The 24,568-nt window shown below is 33.0% G+C and overlaps 2 protein-coding genes across 3 annotated transcripts; both read right to left on the bottom strand.

Moving 5' to 3' along the window:
• Positions 1-363: 363 nt before the first annotated feature.
• LOC129928932 (N-arachidonyl glycine receptor-like) lies at positions 364-1,903 on the bottom strand. The gene is made up of 2 exons (XM_056045464.1): positions 1,783-1,903; positions 364-1,237 (listed from the first exon to the last, which is right to left on the bottom strand). Exons 1-2 carry the CDS (start codon positions 1,860-1,862, stop codon positions 376-378), a joined length of 942 nt encoding a protein of 313 aa, XP_055901439.1. The 5' UTR covers positions 1,863-1,903; the 3' UTR covers positions 364-375.
• A 9,068-nt stretch (positions 1,904-10,971) lies between these two features.
• On the bottom strand, positions 10,972-22,965 carry LOC106069822 (probable G-protein coupled receptor B0563.6). Of its 2 annotated transcripts, XM_056045692.1 has the most exons (4): positions 22,849-22,965; positions 19,502-19,635; positions 13,400-13,544; positions 10,972-12,105 (listed from the first exon to the last, which is right to left on the bottom strand). In XM_056045692.1, exons 3-4 carry the CDS (start codon positions 13,495-13,497, stop codon positions 11,244-11,246), a joined length of 960 nt encoding a protein of 319 aa, XP_055901667.1. In that variant the 5' UTR covers positions 13,498-13,544; positions 19,502-19,635; positions 22,849-22,965; the 3' UTR covers positions 10,972-11,243. The 2 variants fall into 2 exon arrangements, with proteins under 2 accessions (XP_055901667.1, XP_055901666.1); XM_056045691.1 differs by lacking the exons at positions 10,972-12,105; positions 13,400-13,544 and adding an exon at positions 18,025-18,941.
• Between the last annotated feature and the right edge of the window lie 1,603 nt (positions 22,966-24,568).

Raw genomic sequence — 24,568 nt, 5'->3', positions numbered from 1 at the left:
GAGGGAAAGAGGTGTTGGTACTAGTGACACAATCTCATTAGAAACACTACATCACAATGATAACGTACTTTTTTTTTACTGTAAGGTTTTATTTTCCCTAAACTTCTTATGGAAACATTGCAACATATGTTACATTTTTACAATGGAATGTTTTACCGTTTTAATATAACCGTAGTTCCTTGGCACAGTCTGCAAAAGAGCTCACAGATAAGCAGCAATAAAGCTGGCTAGAAGAAGAAGAAGAATCTAACCGTATTTTAAAGGGTACGGTGCTCTCTCTCTCTCTCTCTCTCTCTTTACGAAACTTCAACATAGTCGTTTCTCTGAAGTGTGTTATGTCCAAAAGATTTTTGAAACTCCACACCTTTTGTGGCATTAAACTTTTCTTGATTTTTTACAAATGATTTGTGCAAATGTCTTCCTAAATACTTTAACGAATATTAAGTAAACCACAAAGTTGAAAGTGTGGGATAAATCCCAAAGAAGACTGATAAAAATACCTACGATTTGAATAATTTCTTCATTTTGTATAAAAGGACTGATAAAAATAAAATAAATAAATGCTGGCATGGAAAGAATTACAAACAAAATGGCCGAACTCAGCATAAGTCTCATTAATAAGCGTTCAGATTTTTGACGTTGATATGATTTTTGTCGAAAATCTGTTTGTACAAACTTAAGTCTAATAATAACTGGAGTTGTGAATGAAAATGTGAAAAGACAGGGCCCTGCTATACCTATACAATTTAATAGAATGACGTGTATTTTAGATGATATGTTTATCACGATACATCTTTTTGATGAGTCGTCATAGCTTTGTGTCATAGCATTAAAAAGAATAGAGTACACAAAGAGAGTACAAATTAGTGTTGCCATAGTAACGTGCACTCTTCTTGGTGAAACAATGAAACGATATTGAAAAGGAAAAAAAACGGAACTAAAACGTTCAATACATATCAAAACTAAAGTCCAGTTGGCAGTGGTCACACAAAAATGCATCGGGATCGAACTTGTTGTACAAAACAAATATCCAAAGTCTTTGCTATAATTTACCAAGCCGTACCCGACAACTTTACTTATTAAAGACAAACTATCGAAAGCTGCCATGTACATTGTTAGTATAGATGTGGCGCCTTTGAATCCTTTTAAAACAAGGATAATTGAAGTATTTCCAAACAGTCCAAAGGTCATCAGTACTGAAGTAATAACGAATCTTGTCTTCAAGACATTCTTAGGGCTGTAACATAAAATATATAGTATTTTATTACATAGGCAGCTAAATATAAGAAAATGATGGATATTCTACAGAACATATCTATTGTTTGTATAAATGTGTTTTTGTTTGTTTATTTGTTTGTTTGTTTTTTGTTGTGTTTTTGGTCTTTGTGTGCGGAAAAAATTTGTACACAGTGTTTCACGTGACAATACAATCCAGTTGCGTCACGACTTACATATATTGCCACATCTTATGCAATAAAAAACATTGTTTACATAGGGTCTATTTAAGTTGCCTTATCGTCGTCTGCGTCTGTCTTAGCAAGGATCCTTGTTTCACTCAAATGTGAGTCCCGCGATTACCATGAACGCTCTCCAGCTGTCTCTTCTAGAGGTCATGTCAGATGCTTTCTTTTATGTCGGTGAGAAGAAAAATAGTGCTTACGCTTGTCACCGATACGGAGTAAGTATCCAACTCAGTAGACCTACAACTGTAACACGTATATACAATTTTTGTTAAATAGAAGTTGCTTCTCTTAGATTATATATATATATAAAATAACGTACCTATTTTGCTGAATGGTATAATTTGACTCTAATATTAATGAGGAGGTGTTCAGTTCATACGTCTCATTTATCCCCCACATTGTGATGATTATCAAATTTTTATCTGTTTCAAATGTATTCAAATTACCTAAAAAAAAGCACACAAAAAAAATATTATGTTGAAATATGTTATTTTCATAATTGTATAATTTATTCATAAGTATTATCTTATATAATACAGACGTTACTTCAAAAAAGAAGATGATCACGTCCTGAAATATATAAACAAAAATTGTCTCTTTGGGGTGTCATTCAATATGAAAAGCGTAAATCCTACGCGCGATTAAAAAAAACGGCATTATGTAATACCCGTAATTGTGGAATCTGGTGAAAGAAGCTTCTAGCGCCTCAAACTATTAAAGGAGGTCAACAATTCTCGTAGATGGATTAAAACATTTGGTAATTCCTGCTATTAAGCGTGATCTATGTTGGAAATAGAATTTTTCTAATATACTGTATGACTTCGCTACACGCAAGTATCGTAAAGTAATTCTGTACCTAGTAAAAAATGAATAAAATGCAAAGACGCATTTATTTTCGAATACAAACTCTTAATTTTTACTCATTATCTATATCCCTAACCAAACTTGGCCCCGCGAAATCCGTTTCACATTGGGCCCCACAATGGTGAAGTGTGACCCTGCTATTTATTGACGGGAGAATACAGAGTAGATTACTTGTTCTCTCCCCCCAACCTATATTTTTCGCCGCTAACGTTACGCGGGGTAACTCTAGTCATACTTGTAGAAATAAAAGAGTGATTTTTCCATGACTTCTTGATCATAATGTTTAAGTCCGGCCTTTCTATTTAGTGTCGTGTGAATACTACTTGTTCTTCTTGAATGTGAAGCATGTTGTCTTGTCTGAGATCAATGGGAAGAGAGTTACAAACCTTGGGTCCAAGCTCTAAAAAGAAAAACCCACACAATGTAACTTTTGACGGATTTTTGGCATGACCAAACACGTTGAGTCCAGGAAGTGTAGGACTGTCTGAGGAACATTGGGTATGGTCAGTACAAGGACATTTTATTTGTCTCATCACTTACTGGACTGTGAAGTCCTACACATATCATTATCTATTGTCCAGGTTCCACCTAAGTTTGGCTGAACTTGTAATCCGAATATCAGATAATCGAAACCTAAAAGACATTTTTATGGGGAGTTGTGCAGTGGAAGATGTTTGGGAGGTACACGTATAAAAAGGTATAAACTCTAAATAACTAGGTCTATATATTTTATCTCTTAAAACTTATTTCAGAAAAAAAAAGCTTAATTTTCCAAGATCAAGATCAGAGGCATTTCAACCGACGTACACTAAAATAATAATAACATTCAAATACAAGTTAAACAAAATAGAATTTTTACTTGCTCATACATTCAACTAATATTTTTTTTAAAGATTTTCATTTGGCGCCCAAATTACATGACAATTTAAGACTGGTATCGTTTCCTCTTGTTTATGTGTCACTTGTAATTATCAGGGATATTAAATATCAAAATCTCAGAATTTTCAACAAAACACAATGGAATTTACTTTCTATAGTAATATAACCCCAATCTTAAGTTTACTTCAAACAGGAAGATATAGTGAAGGGTTTTAAAACTCATAGAAACTATTTTACAATTCAGATAAATTACACGTGTGTGGATAATATTTATTTGTTATCTAATAGCTTAAGAGCAAGTGCTATCGCGTACCTACAGAGTCGTGATTGGTCAAGTGTCCAAAGGGAATTAAATGAACCAAACAAGACAAGGGTTTTTCTGTTTTGTTGGAAGTAATTAAGAAACTATTATACATTTAAATACTCTATGCTAATTGTGAAAGAAAGAGAGAGAGAGAGAGTTATAATTACCATATGACTATACCTACTTATACAATTTTCACTTATTTTAGCGTAGTTCATGTTTAAACAGAGAACTAAAGTAACATACTTACAGCGGAACTGATTAGAGAAGAGTTGGCACCAAACCGAAGTACTCACCAAACTGCAGAAAAACAAAATCTCTCGTGTCAACAATGATAAGCCAATTGGTATCCAATCATTTATTTATAACATATATAGCGATTAGGGAAATTAGTATTAGGGTAAAAAGAAATTATATAGTTTGACATTTTATAAAATGTCAACGAAGAAATTAGCCAAGTGACTCCAGCAATGGAACATTTAAACTAATTTTTTAAAAAGTCCCTTTTCAGGCCTTTCTATCTAAAAGGCAAAAATTGATTAGTCTCTTTTTATGACTAACCGTTAACTAGCAGGGTGTCATGTGACCAGCACAACGACCAACCATCTTTACTTTCCACAACATAAGTCATTTACCCGTTGAGTGGTTAAGTGCTTGGCTTCAGAACTCTGGGTACTGGGTTCAAATCTCGGTGAAGACTAGGATTTTGACTTTCAGTAATTTTAGGGCATATCACTATCAGGCAAATCTTTTGTCACAGGTTCTAAAGATGTAGAAATTAATGGGTCAATATAATTAGTGTATCGTACGATTAACTTATCTTAAAGTAAGTCACTTGCGCCTACTGCATTTGAGTTGTTTCTTGTGTATGTTGTATAATAAATGTTTATATAATAATCTAATTAATAATGATAGTTATTTTTTGTAAAAATTGTAGAAGAGGGGCCTCGCAAGCATATATTTAATTGGGCCCCTCAATTTTTAAGGCCAGCCCTGATAGTTAACAATGTTTTTTACTAGGTCTAGGTTACAAAATCTTAATCTAAACTTATATATGTTTCAATGAGATCGATCTGAGGTCACGTTTTAGTGGACAATAATGTAATTACGTTCACAAACGAAAAACTATGAATGACTTATTGCTGAAATTTGCATTTGAATGTAATTGTTTTGTACTTATTTAATCTAAACATTGGCATTAGAGATAGCATGGTTTTCGCGCAGCTGTAACATGTAGCTGTCACTATGAAGTAACAATGCAGCTTTTGTTAATCGACTCCTTCTGTCTCGAAGACAATGGATGCCCCCAAATGAGTCACTGGTTTTGGCCTTTTCTTGAGACGGGGAAGAATCTGTTGTTACTAATCAAACCAATTCTCGAGCGGCAGAATTTGCCACAGTTCATGCATGAATACGCATCTGTTTTAGGGCTAGCTGTTTGGGCAGCTTTCTTTTTCTTTCTCTTGACTAAGGCAGGTCTTTAAGGATTCTTCCATCTGGCATGCGGTTGACATGTTCGAGCCAGCGCAGTCTTTGTCAGGTCTTAATATTTCATTACTGAATTATTATTAAGTATTAATGTGTCTAGTCATTAAAATTAATATTAATTTTAATGTTTATATGTGTTATAATTACTTTATAATTTGTAATATTTTAGGCACAAGTTCAGCCCGACAGCCACACCATACACACCCAGTTGTACATAAACTAATAAACGATGTGTATGATGATTTAATAATAATAATAATAATAATAATAATCTTTATTATCCGTAAGGAAATTTGTCTTACAATTTGTGCATTACACCAAACAAAAAACATTATAACTATAAGAAACCAAAGTGTACATTCACACCAGACTCACTCATAATTTACATGTGACAAAGTTTATACCAGATTGTTCTTATTTAATGATTTGATTGCCAGGGGAACAAAAGAGTTTTTGTGTCTGTTTGTCTTTGCTATCGGTGTCTTGTATCTCTTTTGTGATGGTAAAATCACAAAATCCTGACACAAAGGGTGATTCTTTATTTCGAGGATCTTGTTAGCTTTTTTATAGATGTTTGTCTCAAACAACTGCCCAAATGGGGTTTGTTTTTTTGCCAATGATTTTGCCAGCAGCATTTAGGATTCTATTAAGTTTATTTTTATTTTTGATGCTCAGATTGCCATACCAGGCAATAATATTGAAACTTAAAATATTGCAGATGTGAGCGTGATAAAACATAGCCAAGGCCTTTTCGCTAACATTAAACGAGGACAGTTTTCTTAGTAGTCGTAATCTTTGCTGCCCTTTTTTGCTGATATAATCAGTATTTGCAGTAAAATTTAGTTTATTGTCTAGGATAGTACCAAGGTATTTAAAGGTTTGCACAATTTCAATAGTCTCTCCAGCTACAGAAACAATATCATTTTCCTTCTTTTCCCTACGAAAATCGATTATCATTTCTTTGGTTTTTCTTACATTTAATAATAAAAAATTATCTTTACAGTATTCCTTTATGTGTTCTAGTTCTTTGAAATACTCATTTACGTCTGAGCTCTCTGAGAGCAGGGCAAGAAGAGCCGCATCATCAGCGAATTTTGTGAAGGAGCAACAAGAACTATCGGATTGAAAATCATTGGTGTACAAAATGAACCACAATGGCGATGTTACAGCCCCCTGGGGCGCCCCTGTGTTAACTATGCGTTCATTAGATATAACATTGTTTACCCTAACCCTCTGAGCTCTCTGGGTCAAAAATTCATTAGCCCATAGTATTATGTATGGACTAATCTGCAACGCTTTCATCTTTTCAATGAGTAAATGAAGTTGTACAGTGTTAAAAGCTGATGAGAAATCCATAAAGAGCAATCTTACATAAGTGTTCGGTAAGTCCAGATGTTTGTAGACACAGTTTAAAATATTTAGGATGGCATCGTCTACACCTTTACCCTTTTGGTAAGCAAATTGTAAAGGGTCTAACTTATTACAAAGATCATTCAGACGAAACATTTTAACCAATTTTTCTAAACATTTAGACACAATGGAAGTAAGTGAAACAGGTCTATAGTCATTCATTTCCTTCGGTTTGGAAACCTTTGGCACAGGTACAATTATAGATGACTTCCACACAGGTGGTATCTCATGGTTTAGTAATGAAGTAGAAAAAATATCTTGGAAAGGTTCAGCTAGTTGTTCAGCACATTCTTTTAAGATTCGCCCTTTTATTCCATCAGGCCCACCAGCTTTCATTGGGTTGACGTTTTTGAAAATGTTACAAACTTGCTCTTTAGTAATCGCTAATTCTAAGCAGTTGTTAACATTGACATCCTCAAGGGCTTTGAGTCTTAGATAATTAAAATCTTTCGTGTCGAAGCGACAATAGAAATCATTTAACTCGTTGGCCAATGTTTTTTCGTCTCTTGTAGCAAGATTATTTTTAAATTTGACTTAACTTGACTTAAATTTAAATTATAAATTTAATACAATGATATTTATACAATGATAGATCTAGGATATCTGAATAATGATAATGATATGAATACAAGTATATATATAGTATGATTTAGTATAATATGATTCAAGATCAATGCTTAACTCTTTCTCTCTCCTAATTGACGATACCAACGTTGATTTGACCTCATTAAATTAAATTAATGTTTAACTTTATAAATTTCACTATGTGTTCTATAAAAAAAGCATGCATTTCCCTTTAACTCTATACCAAATAAAACATTTTCTGATAACAAACGACAAAGCTGTTGAAGCTTAATTTTAACAGGGGAGTGAAATAGTAATGGGCAAAATGAAGAATTCCGTCGAAATGTGGGAAAATAACTACGGAGAGAAAGAGTTAATAGTATTGATAAGAAAACAATATTGACCTTTTCCATGTTCCACTTCAAGATAAAGATTCTGTAATCAGGATCATTGCTAAACACATGTTGATGACATTCCAAATAGCTTCTATCCAAGATACTGTTCACCGACAATCAGTAGGCAAAGTTGATAGTAGCATCAAAACTTCACAAAGTACCACCAGGTCTGAATATAGCAACCCGCAATCTGGAATCTGGAACCTCAGACTCGTAGGATTATGGGCACGACATGGCATAAATTGTGCCGATGTGCCAAAACTCAAAAACTCAAACTTAAACTTGAAACATCAGACAGAAAAACCTGAGATGAAAACCTCAGTCCTGAAACCTAAAAATGAGACGCGATTTCACTCCTGAAACCTGAGACCCTATAGAAAGATAAAGAACAGATTCTTCTTATCTTCTAATCTAATCACAAAATACGAATACATACTAAAAATAACTATACAATGTGAAATAAAACTCACCCTGAAAAGGGGTCAAGATAATCCTTTAAGAATATCTACCAAGGCCAACGCTAAGGCTACCCAGTAACATAAGCATCAGGAGAAGTCAAGCCCTCACAAAACACCGCTTGGCTCTACAGCTCAAGATGGAGGGAAAAGAACCAAACGATCAACTACGAAAGTTTTTACATCATAAGAAATTATGACGAAGCGACAAGGGGAGATCACTTACTACACCAGAAAATAAAATAGCACGAATTACGTCATCAATAGGTAATGAAAGCGGCGCTATTAGAATGTAAACATATTTACTATACAACTAATTCAATAGTTGCGACAGTCTTCTCTTTCTCAGAAGTGTATAGATTCTGTGCATATTGGCCAGTTCAAAACTGTCCAGCAGTAAGTATAAGCTTTATTAATTTAATTATTACAAAGTTACATTTAGATTCTCCAGCTCTCATTTATATTTTCATTCCAAAGGAAAATGCAAAGCCGGGTTTTTTTTTTTTTCAGAATCAATATTCTAGATCTAGATCTATTGTGTTAGACCTTGTTATATATATAGAACTATATCCAGATAAAAGACGTTTTTTTTTAAAATAATTGATCAACAAGAATAAGGAATTTGGAAGGATATATTAACTTTTAAGTTTCTCCGGAAATAAATATTTTTTTCCTAGCTGAAACCTTCTTTTTGGGGGATGGCAGTGGGCAATGTTTAAACCTGTCACCATTGTGACGACTGTGTGGGAAGCATGCCACACAACAGCCCTCTAAAGTGTTATGTACCTTTAGGTTTCACTTGTGCGATCATGTCTCACCTTTACATACGCTACGCCACTATGCAGTCTGCACAAAAAAAATTCATTCAAGAGATTTCCAGTTCTATTTCTGGCAAACATTCTTCACTACGGAACAAAAACGCTGCCAGGGAAAAACTTTTATTGTCTGTCCGTTCAGTATCCTGTTTTAGTCAGCTCTAAGTTAACTCAGTGTGTGTCTATTAAGTATATTCCTTCACCTATATCTTAGTCTGTTGAACCGTTGGGGGACCACACAAGATTTTTTTCTTCCCTCCTCTTTCTTTAGCCTTGGATAGAACCGTCTTTTCTTTTATGTTGTCTTCCCATCGCTTTCTTTGTCTGCCTCTTCTTTTTCCTGGTACTGTTCCCTAAAGGAAGGTCTTTTCGAGCTTTGAAGACATAGTAATATAGCTATAGAGTTTTAGTATGCGTTTTTTTTTTTTGGGGGGGGGGGGGAATAGTTTTTAGGTCATCATGGGGTCGAAACAGTCGAAACGCTGTAATAACCCTATCTTTAATGTCTTCGTTTGTGATGCGGTCTTTGAATGTGATTCCTTGGATCTTTCTGTAGCATCTCAATTCCATTGCTAGGATATTATCCGAATTAAAAAAATTGTTTTTTCGTCTTGCAATATGACAACTGCGCAATAGTCCTTTCAAAACCTATGCTAGATATACACCTCGATCGAGTTTTTTAGTCAAATTTAAATTATTTTTTTTTTACTTAAAAAAAGATAACAGTCAAACTGTTGTTTTCCCCTTGTGGTCAACGAGTTAGTAATTCTTTTCTCAATGATATATATATTAACTGTCAAATTTCTTGGAAAATCGTTAGAGCAGTTTTTAAATCCGGGTCAAGGTTTCTGTTTCCAGGTTCCATGAAGTTGTGACTTGAATAGAGTTATTGTAAAAAAAAAAGCTAAACGAAAGCTACTGATACATTCAAAAATGAAATATATTTTTGTACAGACAGTAAAATACATCTATTTGTATCTATTTTTATTACATTAAATTAAAGATTTATTAGTTCATTTAAATGTTTCAAAATAAATTTATTAATATGAAGAATCATAAACTTGAACATATTTTTTGTTCAAATGTAAGGCTTACATATATTTACACAAGGTGAAAGTTAGAAACGAATTTAAATACATTTGTTTGTGATCATACAAAATAAATATATACACAATTAAATGAATAGAAAGAGAGAGAGAGACAGAGAGAGAAACATTTATTTATTTATTAAATAGGTCCAACAAATGTAACAAGAAAAATATATTCCATTATACAAATTAAAATAAAATACATTATATAATAAAATAATTTGTGATTTTGACACCGTCAGTTGTGTAAAAGTGTGCATTTACCAATTGAGCCATCGGAAATTCGAACATTGGCGATTATCATTGATATAATCATGATATAGACATCCAAATGTAATACTTGATATAGACTTCTGTAGGCCTACCTCTAGATATAGAATCTAGCTGTGATCTATGCTAGGTTTACCTAAAAATATAAGCAACGCTTATAAACTTTAATAAATTGAAACACATTTGAATTTACTCAGTTATACGGTAATACAGCTGACTATGCCATGTTGGCTCTAGACCTAGATATAGTCTCCAGCCAAATTTACATTTATTTATTTTTTACTTTGAAAAATTAAAACGATCAAACAAGAGTTTTTCCCGTGTGGCCATCGAGCTAGTGATAATTCTTTTCTCAGCGATTTACATCTATTGTTAAATTTATAAGAAAATCGTTAGGGCTGTTTTGAGATCAGCTGTCAAGGATCCTGTTGAGTCCAGGTTTCACGAAGAGGTGACTTGAATAGAGGTATTGTAAAACAGAAACATTTAAATACTTTTCGAAATATCTTTATACAAAAACAGACAGACAATTACATTTTCAATTGTGCAGACACGTGTATAACTATGTTATTAGAATTTGGGAATCTTCGTTTACATTATTATTTTGTTTGTTTTGTTTTATAGAAGAGTGGGATAGAACTGCAAAACCCCAAGGTAGGGGGTTTTAAACTCAAAACCCTCTTGGCTGCGCTGGGGCAAGTGGTAGTTTAGTATTAAAATCTCTCCTAAAATAAACAAAATCAAAGCTAAAAATCAGTCATATAATCCCCCCCCTTTTCCGAGGATTTCATTTCTAGGTAAGGGGGTTGAACCCGAAGCCCCCCCTCCTGGCTACGCCCATGCACCTGGGATCCTTCTCAGTCATTGCTGTTTATCCTCTGTTTATCCACCAGTGCAGTTGCCTTTGGGACGATGATTGTATAAGCCAAATATGTAACAAAAAAAAAAAAAGGCTTAAGCAATTAAATGCTTCAGAAATAAATTGCAAGGACGGCGCAGAAGAATTCAAATGAATAATTCTACAAAATTTTAGTAACAGTCTATTGGGTTTTCCAAAGCAAGGTCTGGTTCAGCCATCTATGCTTTTTTATTATTTCTTTTTAGCACTCTATGTAAAATCGAGAATCCATCTTATTGTTATAAAAATTTGGTTCAAAAAGAATATCTTTTGGAAAGTGTGAAGGGGATGCTGGTGAAACTGTAGTATTTAGTATTATAGTATTAAATTATTTAAATCTCGCGGTAAACCTACATTGGTCCTCTTGTCATTATTCGTCTAAAAGATTTTCGAAATGGTTCAACAAATATCAAATACGCCACAAAATTTAAAATATGTGTTGAATCAATGAACAGAGTGAGGGTTATATCAAGAACTGTGTTCACACCTTGATAGTCTAAAGTAGGCCAAATCAGACAGAAATAGATCGTTCCTGGAAAGGTTAGTGTAACAAACAAAATGGCTGTACTTAACATTATCCGGCTTAACGATCCTTCCAATTTCTGGCGAATATTTGATTTACCGACATGTACGGATTTCTGTCTACAAAAATGAAGCTTTGCTATGACTGACGCGGTAAGAACGCTGGTCAATAAAATGGGCGCTATATACACCAGAACAAACATGATAATGCTACGCACGTTGACGGATATATTCAACATCATACATTGATTCAGCGAGTCATCAGACGTCGTCGTAAAATGGAGGACAACGGAAAAAACAACAAAAATGATTAGCATTGTTGCCATAGTAACGTGCACTCTTCTGGTTGTTACCATAGAACGATAAAGGAAAGGTGAAAAGATTAAGATAAAGCGTTCAGTACACAGTAAGACTAGAATCCAGTTCCCTAGGAGGACAAACACATTGACAGGGATGTGCCATTCTACGCAGTACAAAGTGCCAAAGTTTTCTGTATTCAAATAGATCAAGCCATCGGCAATGTCTTTGCTCATCAGAGAGAGAGTATCTATGATCGCCAAGTAGATAGTTAGTATGGATGTAATGCTTTTCAATCCTCTCAGAGCAAGAATAATGGAAATGTTCCCGAACAGTCCCAGTGTAAAGAGCACGGTGGTAATAATAAATTGTGTCTTGTGGAAGTCATTAAGGCTGCAATGAAAAAGAAGTGTCATATTTAGTCAAATCAAGTTGCTCATCATAACAGCCATGACTTTGATTCAATGCTTGTATGAGGAAAATAGATACGTTTTGTCATTTCAAATATTTTTTTTTTAAATCATAATTACGTAACTTAGAAGTATAAAAGTAACAGTATTTTTGCAAAGCTTATATTAACTCACACTGTCTGTCTGTGTGTCTGTCTGGCCAAAACTTCGGATCAAGCTGAAATGTTGCACAATTATTTCTTTTACCTGACAACACAAAAAAATCAATAAAAATAATTGAACAATTAGTTAATAAACTATGAGTAATTTATTATTTTGTTTGATATCTCGAACAAGAGAAAGAAATAGTACTTGACTGAAGTGGTGGTATCAGCTGAATCAGTATCTTTATATATTGCCGGCTAATTACATTACAGATCCAAAATAATTGATACACTTAATAGAAACTTCTTTAAAAACGTGTTTTAATTTTTTTTTTAAATTTTGCTTGTTAATGTTTTCAATATAAATGATGTAAATAGAATAAGTGTATCTGGGCATGACCTGTACAAGCCAATGCAAACATCTAGTGACTGAAAGGAAAACAACTCGAAAAAAAACGGATCCAATCTTAAGTCGACTATACTATCTTGGCTGTACATGACTATGACATGACTTTGAGCTATGATACAATACTGTAGTAATCTATAGTTCTAAAACAAAAACTTACAAATAAATTACTAAATATAATATGCAGTGTAAGAGTACAAAAAATAAAAAAAAGTTCCCCCCTTGCGATCTATAGGGCAGATGATTTCTGTGGCCTACGGTTAACGAGGGTGTCAGGTGGCCAGCACAACGACCAACCGCCTTTACTTTCCCTAACTAATGTCGGGTACCCATTAGAGCTGGGTGGACTCAAAGGCTCCCGAAGATCCTGAAGTTAAAAATCCCAGTCTTCATCAGGATTCGAACCCCGGACCCCGGTTTGGTAGCCAAGCGCTTTACCGCTCAGCCACCGCGCCTCCGCAGTTTTAGAATAGGGTTTGAAAATTATTTTTCCGGATCTTGTTCCTTTTACCTCAAATATACTACGTAGAGTATTTGCATATATGTATATGTTCTATGTATATAGCTCTAAGTATATGCATGATTTTTGCCCATGATAAAAAATAATACTATTTATTCTCTAATTATTTGGAAAGAAGTTTTGAAATATGTTTTTGTGTTAAAAAAATATATAATTTACCTGTGTAAATACATTTTTAAAAATCTATTTTATCTGTTGAAAAACTTACGTTTGATCGTCATTACTTTTTGCAGGCAGTAACGTGACATTCTGTTCTGCAGTCTTTGAAGAGTTGTCCAGTTCTGACGACCTGTTTATAATCCGCATTGTAGTTTACATCAGATTTTAAGTCTCCTGGAATGAAAATGCCTTTTCTGTGGATTGAGTATACTGAGGTGAAGTAGATATAGTAATTTTTAGCTTCTTATGAGTGCAGACTTTATTTTTTTTTTATTTATTTTTTTTTAATTTTATTATATTTTCTAAAATTTTTTCGACTGTAGTACAGATTTTATAAAAGAGTTTTTGCTCTATCATAAAATTAAGACATTCAATAATATTAAAAAATGATTTTGTGATATTTGAATCTCAGTTGGTGGAGATAGCGTCATGTGTTTACCGCTGTGATACACAAAATACGACCCTAGGGCATTAGCCGGCCTATGACTTTCTTGTCATTCGAAGTGGCAAGTCCAGGCCAGGCAGATTTATCATCAGGCTAAATTTCCTCTTCCTTCTTGCAGAGTGACAAGGAAATAACGAAAATTTATAATTATATGTCAACATGCAAGGTAAGACTTGTAGGTGATCGCCAAAATCATTAATGTATAGTTTTCTACAATAATGTGTAATTCCATTAGATAATTGTTAGGATTTATTCAATGAGATAATTATTATGAGATATTGAAAATGATGAGATAATTATTATGAGATTGAAAATGAACTCGAAGACAAGCTCTATTATTAGTATTAAAATGAAATCTAAAGCAATAGACTTACACGAGAGAACAACAGACACAGAAATATGATAATAAAAATAAAATACACAGACGCGACAGAACAGCAGAGAATTTGGAACCAATATCATTCCACAATACTAATAATACGACTATGTGATAGACCTTCATTCCTTTATATCACAAATATAACAATAAGACTGAAATAAAAAATTAATCTGGCAAACTTGTCTCTAAAATGTCACCTAATAACTGTTAAATGGACAACACCCCCACTTATCCAGTAAACTTTGTATTATTTTATGTAGATCTATATTTGTTTAGCTAGTTGTGTATTGTCACTCGTCCTTGTTTTTATTATAAAGCTTATCAAGTCACTCTGTCTGTCTGTCTGGTAAAAAGTTTGTACACATTATTTCTCCCACACCCATCCTTGGATCAAGCAAAAACTTTCGCACACTTATTCACTAGCAGTGACAAGACATGAATCAATAAAAAAACAACAACAGATTAAGCAATTATTACTGGTCATTCATTACTTTTTTAATAGCAACAAGGGAAACAATATTCAGTATTCTAAATGTCTAAATGTGTAGTGTTTAGTCCCCTTAAATAACTATTAACGCTATTTCTCCCTCACGCTTTCTCCAAACAAGTTGATACTTTAAAACAATTATTTATTGTACCAAATATAACGTGAATAAATTAGCCTAATTGGCCACATATTAAGAACTCTGGTTTGACAACAATATTTATTTCAATCCTACTCAAAGTAAATTTGGTCTATATTGAACTCGCGTCAGTGGGAAGCGCCATATTTGTTCAGTAATTCAACCATAGTTACTTCAGATGTGGTCGGAAGTGGTCGGTTCCTGTCTATCAAGGCTTGAACAAATAATTTTTCCTTTTACATTTCAGGGCGTTTCAATGTCATTAGACGTCACCGATGAGTCTAGAAGCTTACTTCAGAAAGCGCTGATTGTGTGTGTATGTGTTCTGTGTGCGAGTGTTGTTCGTGTTTACATGTACATTGTACACACAAGCGACACCTGTTGATTTGTTCCGTTGGCCGGAATCTCACCTCTTCTTTTAGACTTTTATATTGTTCATTTACATTAGTCTATTTATGTATGCAAACGCGACATGAAGCTCTTCAAAATTGACACTAGCAGCTGGACAGAGGTGGCAATGGATAGATCCACATGGAGAGAGAGCATAAAGGAAGGGTCACGGAATGCAGATGTCATTCACAACAGATTCCAAAAGAAGGGTGAAAATGCAACGGTGCCTGGTAATTACATATGCCCAATTTTCTATCGCAGCTGTGTATCAAGGATTGGCCTCTTTAGTCACACAAGAAGTTGCAAAGGGAAAAGATAGTCTCTCGAGACGTAAAATGCCACAGAGATTTAAATAATCATAAATAATGTGTGTTATGAATTCTTTCGTATATTCTTTCCTGTCCCTTGTTGTCTCTTTCGCTCCTTGTTTTCCCTTTAGGAATGTGCTATTTACACAATTGATTTTCTCTGTTTCCAGAACCTCTTTTTTTGTTTTGTTGATTGGTTCTTTTTACTTTTTTATCTTGACATATTTTGTTTCTCGCATCTTCTAAGACTAAGACTGTTTTATTGATCCTTATTGGAAATTGTGTTGTCATTGCAAGGACTCTTTTCTAAAATAACAAAAAAATCCATAAAATTAGAACAGACACAACATAAAAAGTTCACTTAGCGACTACACACAGATGTCTTGATCCTTTCCGCGTTTCCTAGTCAACGAGAAACGCCAATACAGTCTTACATATTAATAAACGAACAAGGTTTTGTACCATTCGATTCTAGTCTTGGTCGACCGAAGTTACCCACTTCGCGAAGTTATAATGGAGCGGGTGGCGCAGGTGTTTTGGCGCGACAAATTTGGCGAAAAGGTTCTTTTTTTGGCGAGATATTCTGACTATAATTTAATAAACACGTAACGAGTTTATTTATATAAGAGTTTATGCCATTTTACTATATTATTGTATGTATGGTATGAGCTCAATCCCCATCCACCGAATTGTATTTGGTCAAAGGTTTTGATAAGTTCATGTATATATAATAAGTCAGATTCCTACACGGTAATGCCATGCTTCCCTCTCCCCCCCCCCCCAATATATATGTGAGTTCTGCCAAGTGCATTGGATTAAATCCACTGGTTTCTATTTTCTAAAGACATTTTAAAAAGTATTGACATTAGTTGTAATGTACACACAAGCTAAGAAACCTTTGAAGAGATAATTTTATTTGAAAAAAATATTTCGGATAAAGGTGCTTGGATGCAACGTCTTCTGTTGACGCAGATACAAACAAACAACTGAAGACTAGAACTACACCGAGCACAGTTTAAATACAAAGCTGAAGATACCAGAAATTAACTAAATTCACCATTTTTTGTGTAAACGAAAAAGTGCATCTAGTTTTTTTTATCCTAATTTCACTTTGTTTAAGTTTGTAAATGATTTTAATTAAAAACTAATTACGGTAAAATCCACCAAGTTATCCCTTTCTTTCTTTCTCCCCGCCCCCCTTATTTTCCGAACTGGTACAAATGACTAACAAACTAATTCATATAATTACACTTCATATAAGCTTTTTTTTTGCGTGTGCTTTAAAGTTGATGTTTTTTTTTTTTTTTTGTTATCTTGTTGTTTTTTAAATAAAAGTGGGCTTTTTAATAAACAAGTATACACAGGTCAAAATGTTTAACAAAATGATGTGAAACACAAATACGCATAAACTTTCAAAAAATGGTAACATTGATTAATGGACATAATGTGAAAAATGGATGGCTGCTTGGTGGTGTGGTATTGTTTCTAGATAAGTGGTCTCGAAAGTCCCGGGTTCAAACCCTTCCCGCCGATTGATTTTTCTGTATACCTTTTAACATTTATGCAAAGTTTTTCTTACAATATATTATATTTGGATGCTCACCATGTGGCATATAATTTGTGGACCGAATTGTATAGAAATATCTGGGAAGATTTCAATACCCAGTCCGCCCCTGAATAGTGATTATTTTTCACATAATAACTAATGAATGTTATATGCAAAAAAAAAAAAAAACATGAACAATTTTTTTAACCCCGACTCATCCCCACCCCGGGGAGAAATTTTTTTTGTTTAGCGAATGTAAAAATCTACTACACTTTATGTTATTTTAATAATTGGCCTCTAGATCTAGACTTAGAGGATGATGGGCAAAATCTTTCTGAACATTAATTTATTACACTTTAACAAAACATAAATCACTAAATTTAGAAAGCCTTCAGGACAGAAGACTCAAAAGTAAAGTAGCAATTATACATTAAACACTGAACCATAAACTTCAAATACAAAAAACAAAATTTAATAAAATACTCTGAAAGACACAAAGATAAAGGCACATTCCTCGACCCATATGCTAGGACAAATTTGTACAAATACTCCTTCTTCCCTAGTGCTATTAGAGCATGGAATGAGTTGCCTGAGCTAGCCAGGAAAACCAGTGACTTGGCAGAATTTAAGTCATTGGTTAATATGCATGACAAAATGCATGACGCGTAGGACGTAATCATCTTCTTTTTTGAAGTAATGTCTGTATTATATAAGATAAGATAAGAAAATGCCTACATGCTGAAATACCCAAAGACGTTTTGTCCGTTCAAGATAAATATGTTCTCGTTCACCAGCCAAATTTAAATTTATTTCTTATTTTAATTAGAAAAATTAAAACGGTCAAAGTAAGTTCCCCAGAGTGGCCAAACAGCTAGTAACTCTTTTCCCAACTTTTCCCAAATTTCTATGAAAATCATTACAGTTGTTTTTAAGATGCGTTTTTAGGTTTCTCCACCCACCCACCCACTCAGAACGTTCCAGGTTCCATGCTGTTATGAGTTGAAAAGAGGTATTGTAATAAAATATTCACTAACCTTCTATTGATCTTCTTATAAAGAGTTGTCTAAATGAATTTCTAAAGAGTTCAACGCATGTAAAATAAGCAACAAAATTCAGAATATGCGAGAAATCAATTAAGAGAGTTAAAAAAATTTCTAGGACTGGGTTTAAATCATTATGATCTAATGTAGGCCAAATTACACAAAAATAAAATGTTCCTGGCAAAGTAAGAATAACAAACAAAATGGCTGAGCTCAGCATTAGACGGCTTAATGAGCTTTCCAATTTCTGACGAATATTTGATTTCATTACATGTCTGATCTTTGATTTCCAGAAAGTAATTTTTACTATAACTAAAGAAGTAAAAATTGTAGTCATTAAACAAGGCCCTAAACTAATTATAACAAAATGTATAATTAGATGCGTGTTTATGAATATACTCACTAACTGGAATTGATTCATAGATTCATTGCAAGTTTGTGTGGTAACCCTAAACACAACAAAAAATACAACAAAAATACACAACACTGTTGCCATAGTCAGATGCACTCTTCTTACAGAAACGATAGATCGATAAGACAAAGGAAAATAAATCGAAATGAAACGTTCAATGCATATTAAAACTAGAGTCCAGTTGGCTGTTGCTACAAAAACATCAGTTGGGAGATGCCATGTTATGCAAAACAAATATCCAAAGTTGCCTCTATGGTAGTTTATCATGCCATCTCCCACGACTTTACTTATCAAGGCGAGAGTATCTAAGGTTGCCATGGAGATGGTGAGTACTGATGCAGCGCTTTTTAATCTTCTCATAACAAGAATGACTGAAAAGTTTCCAAACAGTCCCAGTGTGAAGAGCACTGTGGTAATAACAAATTGCATCTCAGCGAAATAATAAAAGCTGTAATAAAGAGAAAGAAGTGATTTGGTGAATCAAACCGCCCGATGTTTCATTTTCATTTTCTTTCTTTGTATCCATGAGGTGTGTGTCTATTAAAACATGGAAATGCAAAAAAAAAAATAATTCAAAACTAGAAATAGATGTTTAGACTAAAATGTTAAAGTGAATACAAAAATTGAATATCATTTTTATACCTTAAAACTACAACAGAGTGCTAGTTGCAAAAAGATATTTTTTTCGTGTTACCAATTTATCTAATTTTGTAAGAAGGATACAATTTAGTTTCTTTTTATTACAATGTAACATGTTATTAACTTTGAATGTATGGATAAGGTTAATAATTATTATTTAACAAAAAATATACGTGTACGCTAAATGAATTAATGGAGATGCTGTGGCTGAGGGGTAAAACACTTATAACTGGAAGTTCCGTGTTCGAATCCTGGTGAAGACTCTCGGTGGACCACTTCGGGGGCCGATTTTGAGTTTGTGTTTCCACACAAACTGTCTTTGTAACCTTGTATTTTTTTTTTAAAGTTTATATCTATTTAATTACTTACTCAGCAATATCTTCATCCATCACAGAAAGTAATGTCATGTTCAGTTCAGCCGTCTCTGAGGAGGTGTTCACTTCAAACGTCTCATTATTGAACCACATTTTGGGGGCTGTTGTCAACTTTGGATGTTTATCTTCCTAAATTAATGTAAATATAAAAACCGAATTGGTATTGGAGGTTTAAAGTTGGTAGCAAATTTTTATTATTGAAATTGCTGAATTTATTTGATGACTTTCTCTATACGATTTTTGGCTCTTTTTTTAAAAAAGTTTTATACAAAATAAATGGAATTAAAAAACTCGAAACAAAAGTCAAGTACATTAAATCCTAAAATGACCTCAAGAGGAATTCGATCTTGCAGAGATGTGAAGATTAGTAAGTACATCAGAAAATGAGATTATTCTGCCTTTAGTATGGCTTGATGAACAATGAACAATCATTTGTTAATGTGTAAAACTTTCAACTACACTCTCTAGCTTCAGAAAATCATGTAACTGTATTTGGCTGACTTGAATTCAATTACATTTCTTATAAGTTCAATTTTAAGCCTTAAATCTTATTACAAGAAAATGAAAATTAGTAATTAGATTTAGATTTGAGGCGCTGATTGGATAAGCGCTTGGTTTTCGAATCTAGGGTCCTGGGTTCGAATCTCGGTGAAGAATAGGAGTTTAAATTTCAGGATTTTTAGGGTCCCCTGAGTCAACCCGACTCTAATGGGTACCTGGCGTTAGTTGGGGAAAGTAAAGGCGGTTGGTAGTTGTGTTGGCCACATGTCACCCTGGACGTTAACCGTTGGCCAAAGAAACAGATCACATCATTTGCTCTATAGATCGCAAGGTCTGAAAGGGGAACTTTGTTGTTTCATTTGAGAGTACACTAAATTGTTTCATATTTTAAAAAGATTAAGCAGTTATAAATCTAAAAAAATAGTGCGAAAAAGAAATTCACATTTTTGATACTTTTTGACCATTAAACGAATGCCTAACAGACACTTTTGAAATGTGCCCTTGACTTTCAATTATTCATTGACTAGTGCTGGGGTGGGCAACCTTTTGCGACCGAGGGCCGCATAAACAAAATTTGGGGACTGAGGGGCCGCATATATATACACATATATATTACAATTATATATACTACAATTGAGTGTTAGCAATTTCTTGAACTAATTTTACGAAAGTTTTTTTTTTAACTTACATACTGTCCGTTTCGATCACAAAATTTTACAAAATGTATGGTAGTACTTAATATAAAGTATATAACTGTTTACTCTCGTGCATAATTTTTCGGAATCTTGGAACTAGCTAACTAGTTGTTGTTTTTTATTGTGACAGCTGTCAATTACAGTCAATCATCATCGATCTGTTCTAACACTTGATAATTTTCAAATAAAAAAAAAGTTTGTTGTTAACAGATTAATGTGATTCCAAATAATTTTAAAGTTTAGCAGCAAATTATTATTTTTTAAACTACTTCGAAAGAACTGGCTAGAACTACTTTTTCAGATCATAATTTGCTTGGAGGTTTTTCCTCTGGAGCTGAATTAGCTTCTGCAATAGATGGTAAGCTGAAGTTATTGAAAACTGGTTCCAAGATCTTGACGTCTTAAAATTTGCTTTCAAATTTCACAATGAAGGTATCCAAAAAAGTCTTGTATTTTTCAACCATTTCACTAGAAATAGTTTCAACTTTCAACAATGAAAATGAGAAAACCTGATTTTACTTGATGGCCTCAAGAAATGGAATAGCTTTGTTTCAAAAGATTTAAGATGCACATACATTTCATGTGCAAACCACAAATTGCAATGCTTCCGATGATAAACATGAAGTCTGTCTTCAACTCTTCATTAGGAATATTAGTAACAAAGTCAAAGTCAATGTCCATCAAGAAACCTAACGATTTCTTCATTGACATTCCATATTATTCTAATGCTAGGCCAGTGGATACTACTGTGTTACCGAACATCGGAATGTTTTGTTTCCAAATCTTCTACTACTTTTATGAATAGCCAGTCAGGGCCGGCCTTAGATAATTGGAGGCCCTAGGCAAAGTGAATTTGGTAGCACCAAACAAAATAGAAAAATAAAAATTAACTGCGAAAAAATTAAAAGTATGCAAATTAAAAACCTAGTGTACTTTAACAATAACAGTGAGGATTAGTTTCGATATTTCTTCTCTAAATTTGATAAAATAGGAAGTCTTGTGCGAAGCCCCAAAACAATCGTAGGCCCTAGGCAGCTACATAGTTTGCCTATAAAAACTCTCATTGGCTTCACTATGATCTTCTAATTTTATATTCAATGCAGATTTATGTAACTTTCCTGTTATTAGTTTATGGTTGGGAAATTGTTCTTTATTTTATTAAAAAGTCTCTTTTCTCAGCCAAAGCACGGGCTCCATCAGTTGTTACCCTTGTTTTCTTGTACAAGCCAACCCAACTCTTTCAACACAGTTCTTCATAGCATTGAATAAATACTGGCGTAAACTTGTGTCTTTGACTGAATTTTTCGAATTATTGCCATTTAAAATAATCTTCGTTTACTTTTAACTTTTTAGAATGACGTTTAGAGACATTGTTTCTTTAGCCTCTTCATTATAAGTGATAAGAATCAAAAGTTTCAATAAATTAAAGATTATTTATTTTTAATATATTTGCATTTTTATATTTGTGTAATGTGTGGGCACATCTGATTTCTTTAGGTGTCCGCGGGCCACATAAAACACATCGGAGGGCCGAATGTGGCCCGCATGTCGTAATTTGCCCACCCCTGGACTATGGCTTTAAAAAGTATCAAGTTTATTATAAAGTGTTACACTGAGTGAGTGAGTGGACATATTGTCCACATTTAATAAACTTCGTATCTACTTTAAAATTGACTTTTGTATTTAAACTTTTGTATGTGCGTGTAGATTTCAACGAAACAAGCAATTCTCACAGACATAATTCTTATATTTATTGGTGAAGATTAAACTTTAAGCGGAGTAACATTTTTAGTAAACAGTAAAAATTTAACCTTAGATTACTGAGATTAATATTCGATAAAAGTTCGGATGAAGCCCAGCAGTTGATAACTTATTGTGGATATTTTCATGTCAGATCCAGTGTCTTTCTCTCCCTGTGCAAACACAAGTAGGGGACAGGCAGAGTACATGAGAATTAATCTCTTTCTTCTTGTAGGTTTGAAAGTAATTAAGAAAATTATATATTAAATATATGTCTAATCAACATGCTTGTTAATACATTTATTTAATGGCCATACTCATCTCTTTATTTTCTATAACTTTTCAATAAAACAAATCAGATAATTGTTTTAGTACTTTTAACTACGTTTTAAACTACGAAACTTACACCAGAGAATGACAGATAATAATGTTGTTTCATTGATTCTTTGAATCCAACAGAATAGACACGATAGAACAGAAGTGAGAAATAAAACATGCAACCCTTCTACATCACTCTATACAGTGAACCTAATGTGTTCTATGTATTCATTCATATCACAGATACAACCATGAGGACAACTAAGTTGAATGAAACATGTATATAAAAAACTATTTTTAAAATGTCAGCTACCAGATCATTGTGTTGTTTGATTGTTTTTATAGATCATTGTGTAGTTTGATTGTTTTTATAGATCATTGTGTAGTTTAATTGTTTTTATAAATCATTGTGTTGTTTGATTGTTTTTATAGATCATTGTGTTGTTTGATTGTTTTTATAGATCATTGTGTAACCTGATTGGTTTTATAGATCATTGTGTAACCTGATTGGTTTTATTGATCATTGTGCAGTTTGATTGTTTTTATAGATCATTGTGTAGTTTGATCGTTTTTATTGATCATTGTGTAATTTAATTGTTTTTATTGATCATTGTGTAGTATGATTGTTTTTATAGATCATTGTGTAATTTGTTTGTTTTTATTGATCATTGTGTAGTATGATTGTTTTTATAGATCATTGTGTAATTTGTTTGTTTTTATTGGTCATTGTGTAGTTTGATTGTTTTTATAGATCATTGTGTAATTTGATTGTTTTTATAGATCATTGTGTAATTTGATTGTTTTTATAGATCATTGTGTTGTTTGATTGTTTTTATAGATCATTGTGTAGTTTGATCGTTTTTATAGATCATTGTGTTGTTTGATTTTTTTTATAGATCATTGTGTTGTTTGATCATTTTAATAGATCATTGTGTAGTTTGATTGTTTTTATAGATCATTATTTAGTTAGATTGTTTTTATAGATCATTGTGTTGTTTCATTGTTTTTATAGATCATTGTGTTGTTTCATTGTTTTTATAGATCATTGTGTTGTTTCATTGTTTTTATAGATCATTGTGTTGTTTCATTGTTTTTATAGATCATTGTGTTGTTTGATTATTTTTATAGATCAATGTGTAGTTTGATTGTTTTTATAGATCATTGTGTAGTTTGATCGTTTTTATTGATCATTGTGTTGTTTGATTGTTTTTATAGATCATTGTGTTGTTTGATTGTTTTTATAGATTATTGTGTAGTTTGATTGTTTTTATAGATCATTGTGTAGTTTAATTGTTTTTATAAATCATTGTGTTATTTGATTGTTTGTATGGATCATTGTGTTGTTTGATTGTTTTTATAGATCATTGTGTAGTTTGATTATTTTTATGGACCATTGTGTTGTTTGATTGTTTTTATAGATCATTGTGTTGTTTGATTGTTTTTATAGATCATTGTGTTGTTCGATTGTTTTTATAGATCATTGTGTTGTTTGATTGTTTTTATAGATCATTGTGTAGTTTGATTGTTTTTATAGTTCATTGTGTAGTTTGATTGTGTCACCACCTCAAAGTTGGTGCCATAGAGTAGAAACCCTAATTCTGTATTGTATATGTTAATTCCATATTGTGAATCTTATTCACAACCCATGTTGCACTAAGGTGAACACTTTTGACCTTAGGTGAACCAGGGAGTTAAAGGCAGTCAGTCCACATAGAGATCTTGTAGCAAGCACTTATATTGAGTCACTTAAGATATAAGCAGTAGAGTTAGATGTTTAAAGTAGTTGGTTATAGAATAAGTACTAAGTT

Source organism: Biomphalaria glabrata, chromosome 11 (assembly GCF_947242115.1).
Source record: "Biomphalaria glabrata chromosome 11, xgBioGlab47.1, whole genome shotgun sequence".
Lineage (NCBI taxonomy): Eukaryota > Metazoa > Mollusca > Gastropoda > Planorbidae > Biomphalaria > Biomphalaria glabrata.
This window is presented reverse-complemented; position numbering and strand designations above follow the sequence as displayed.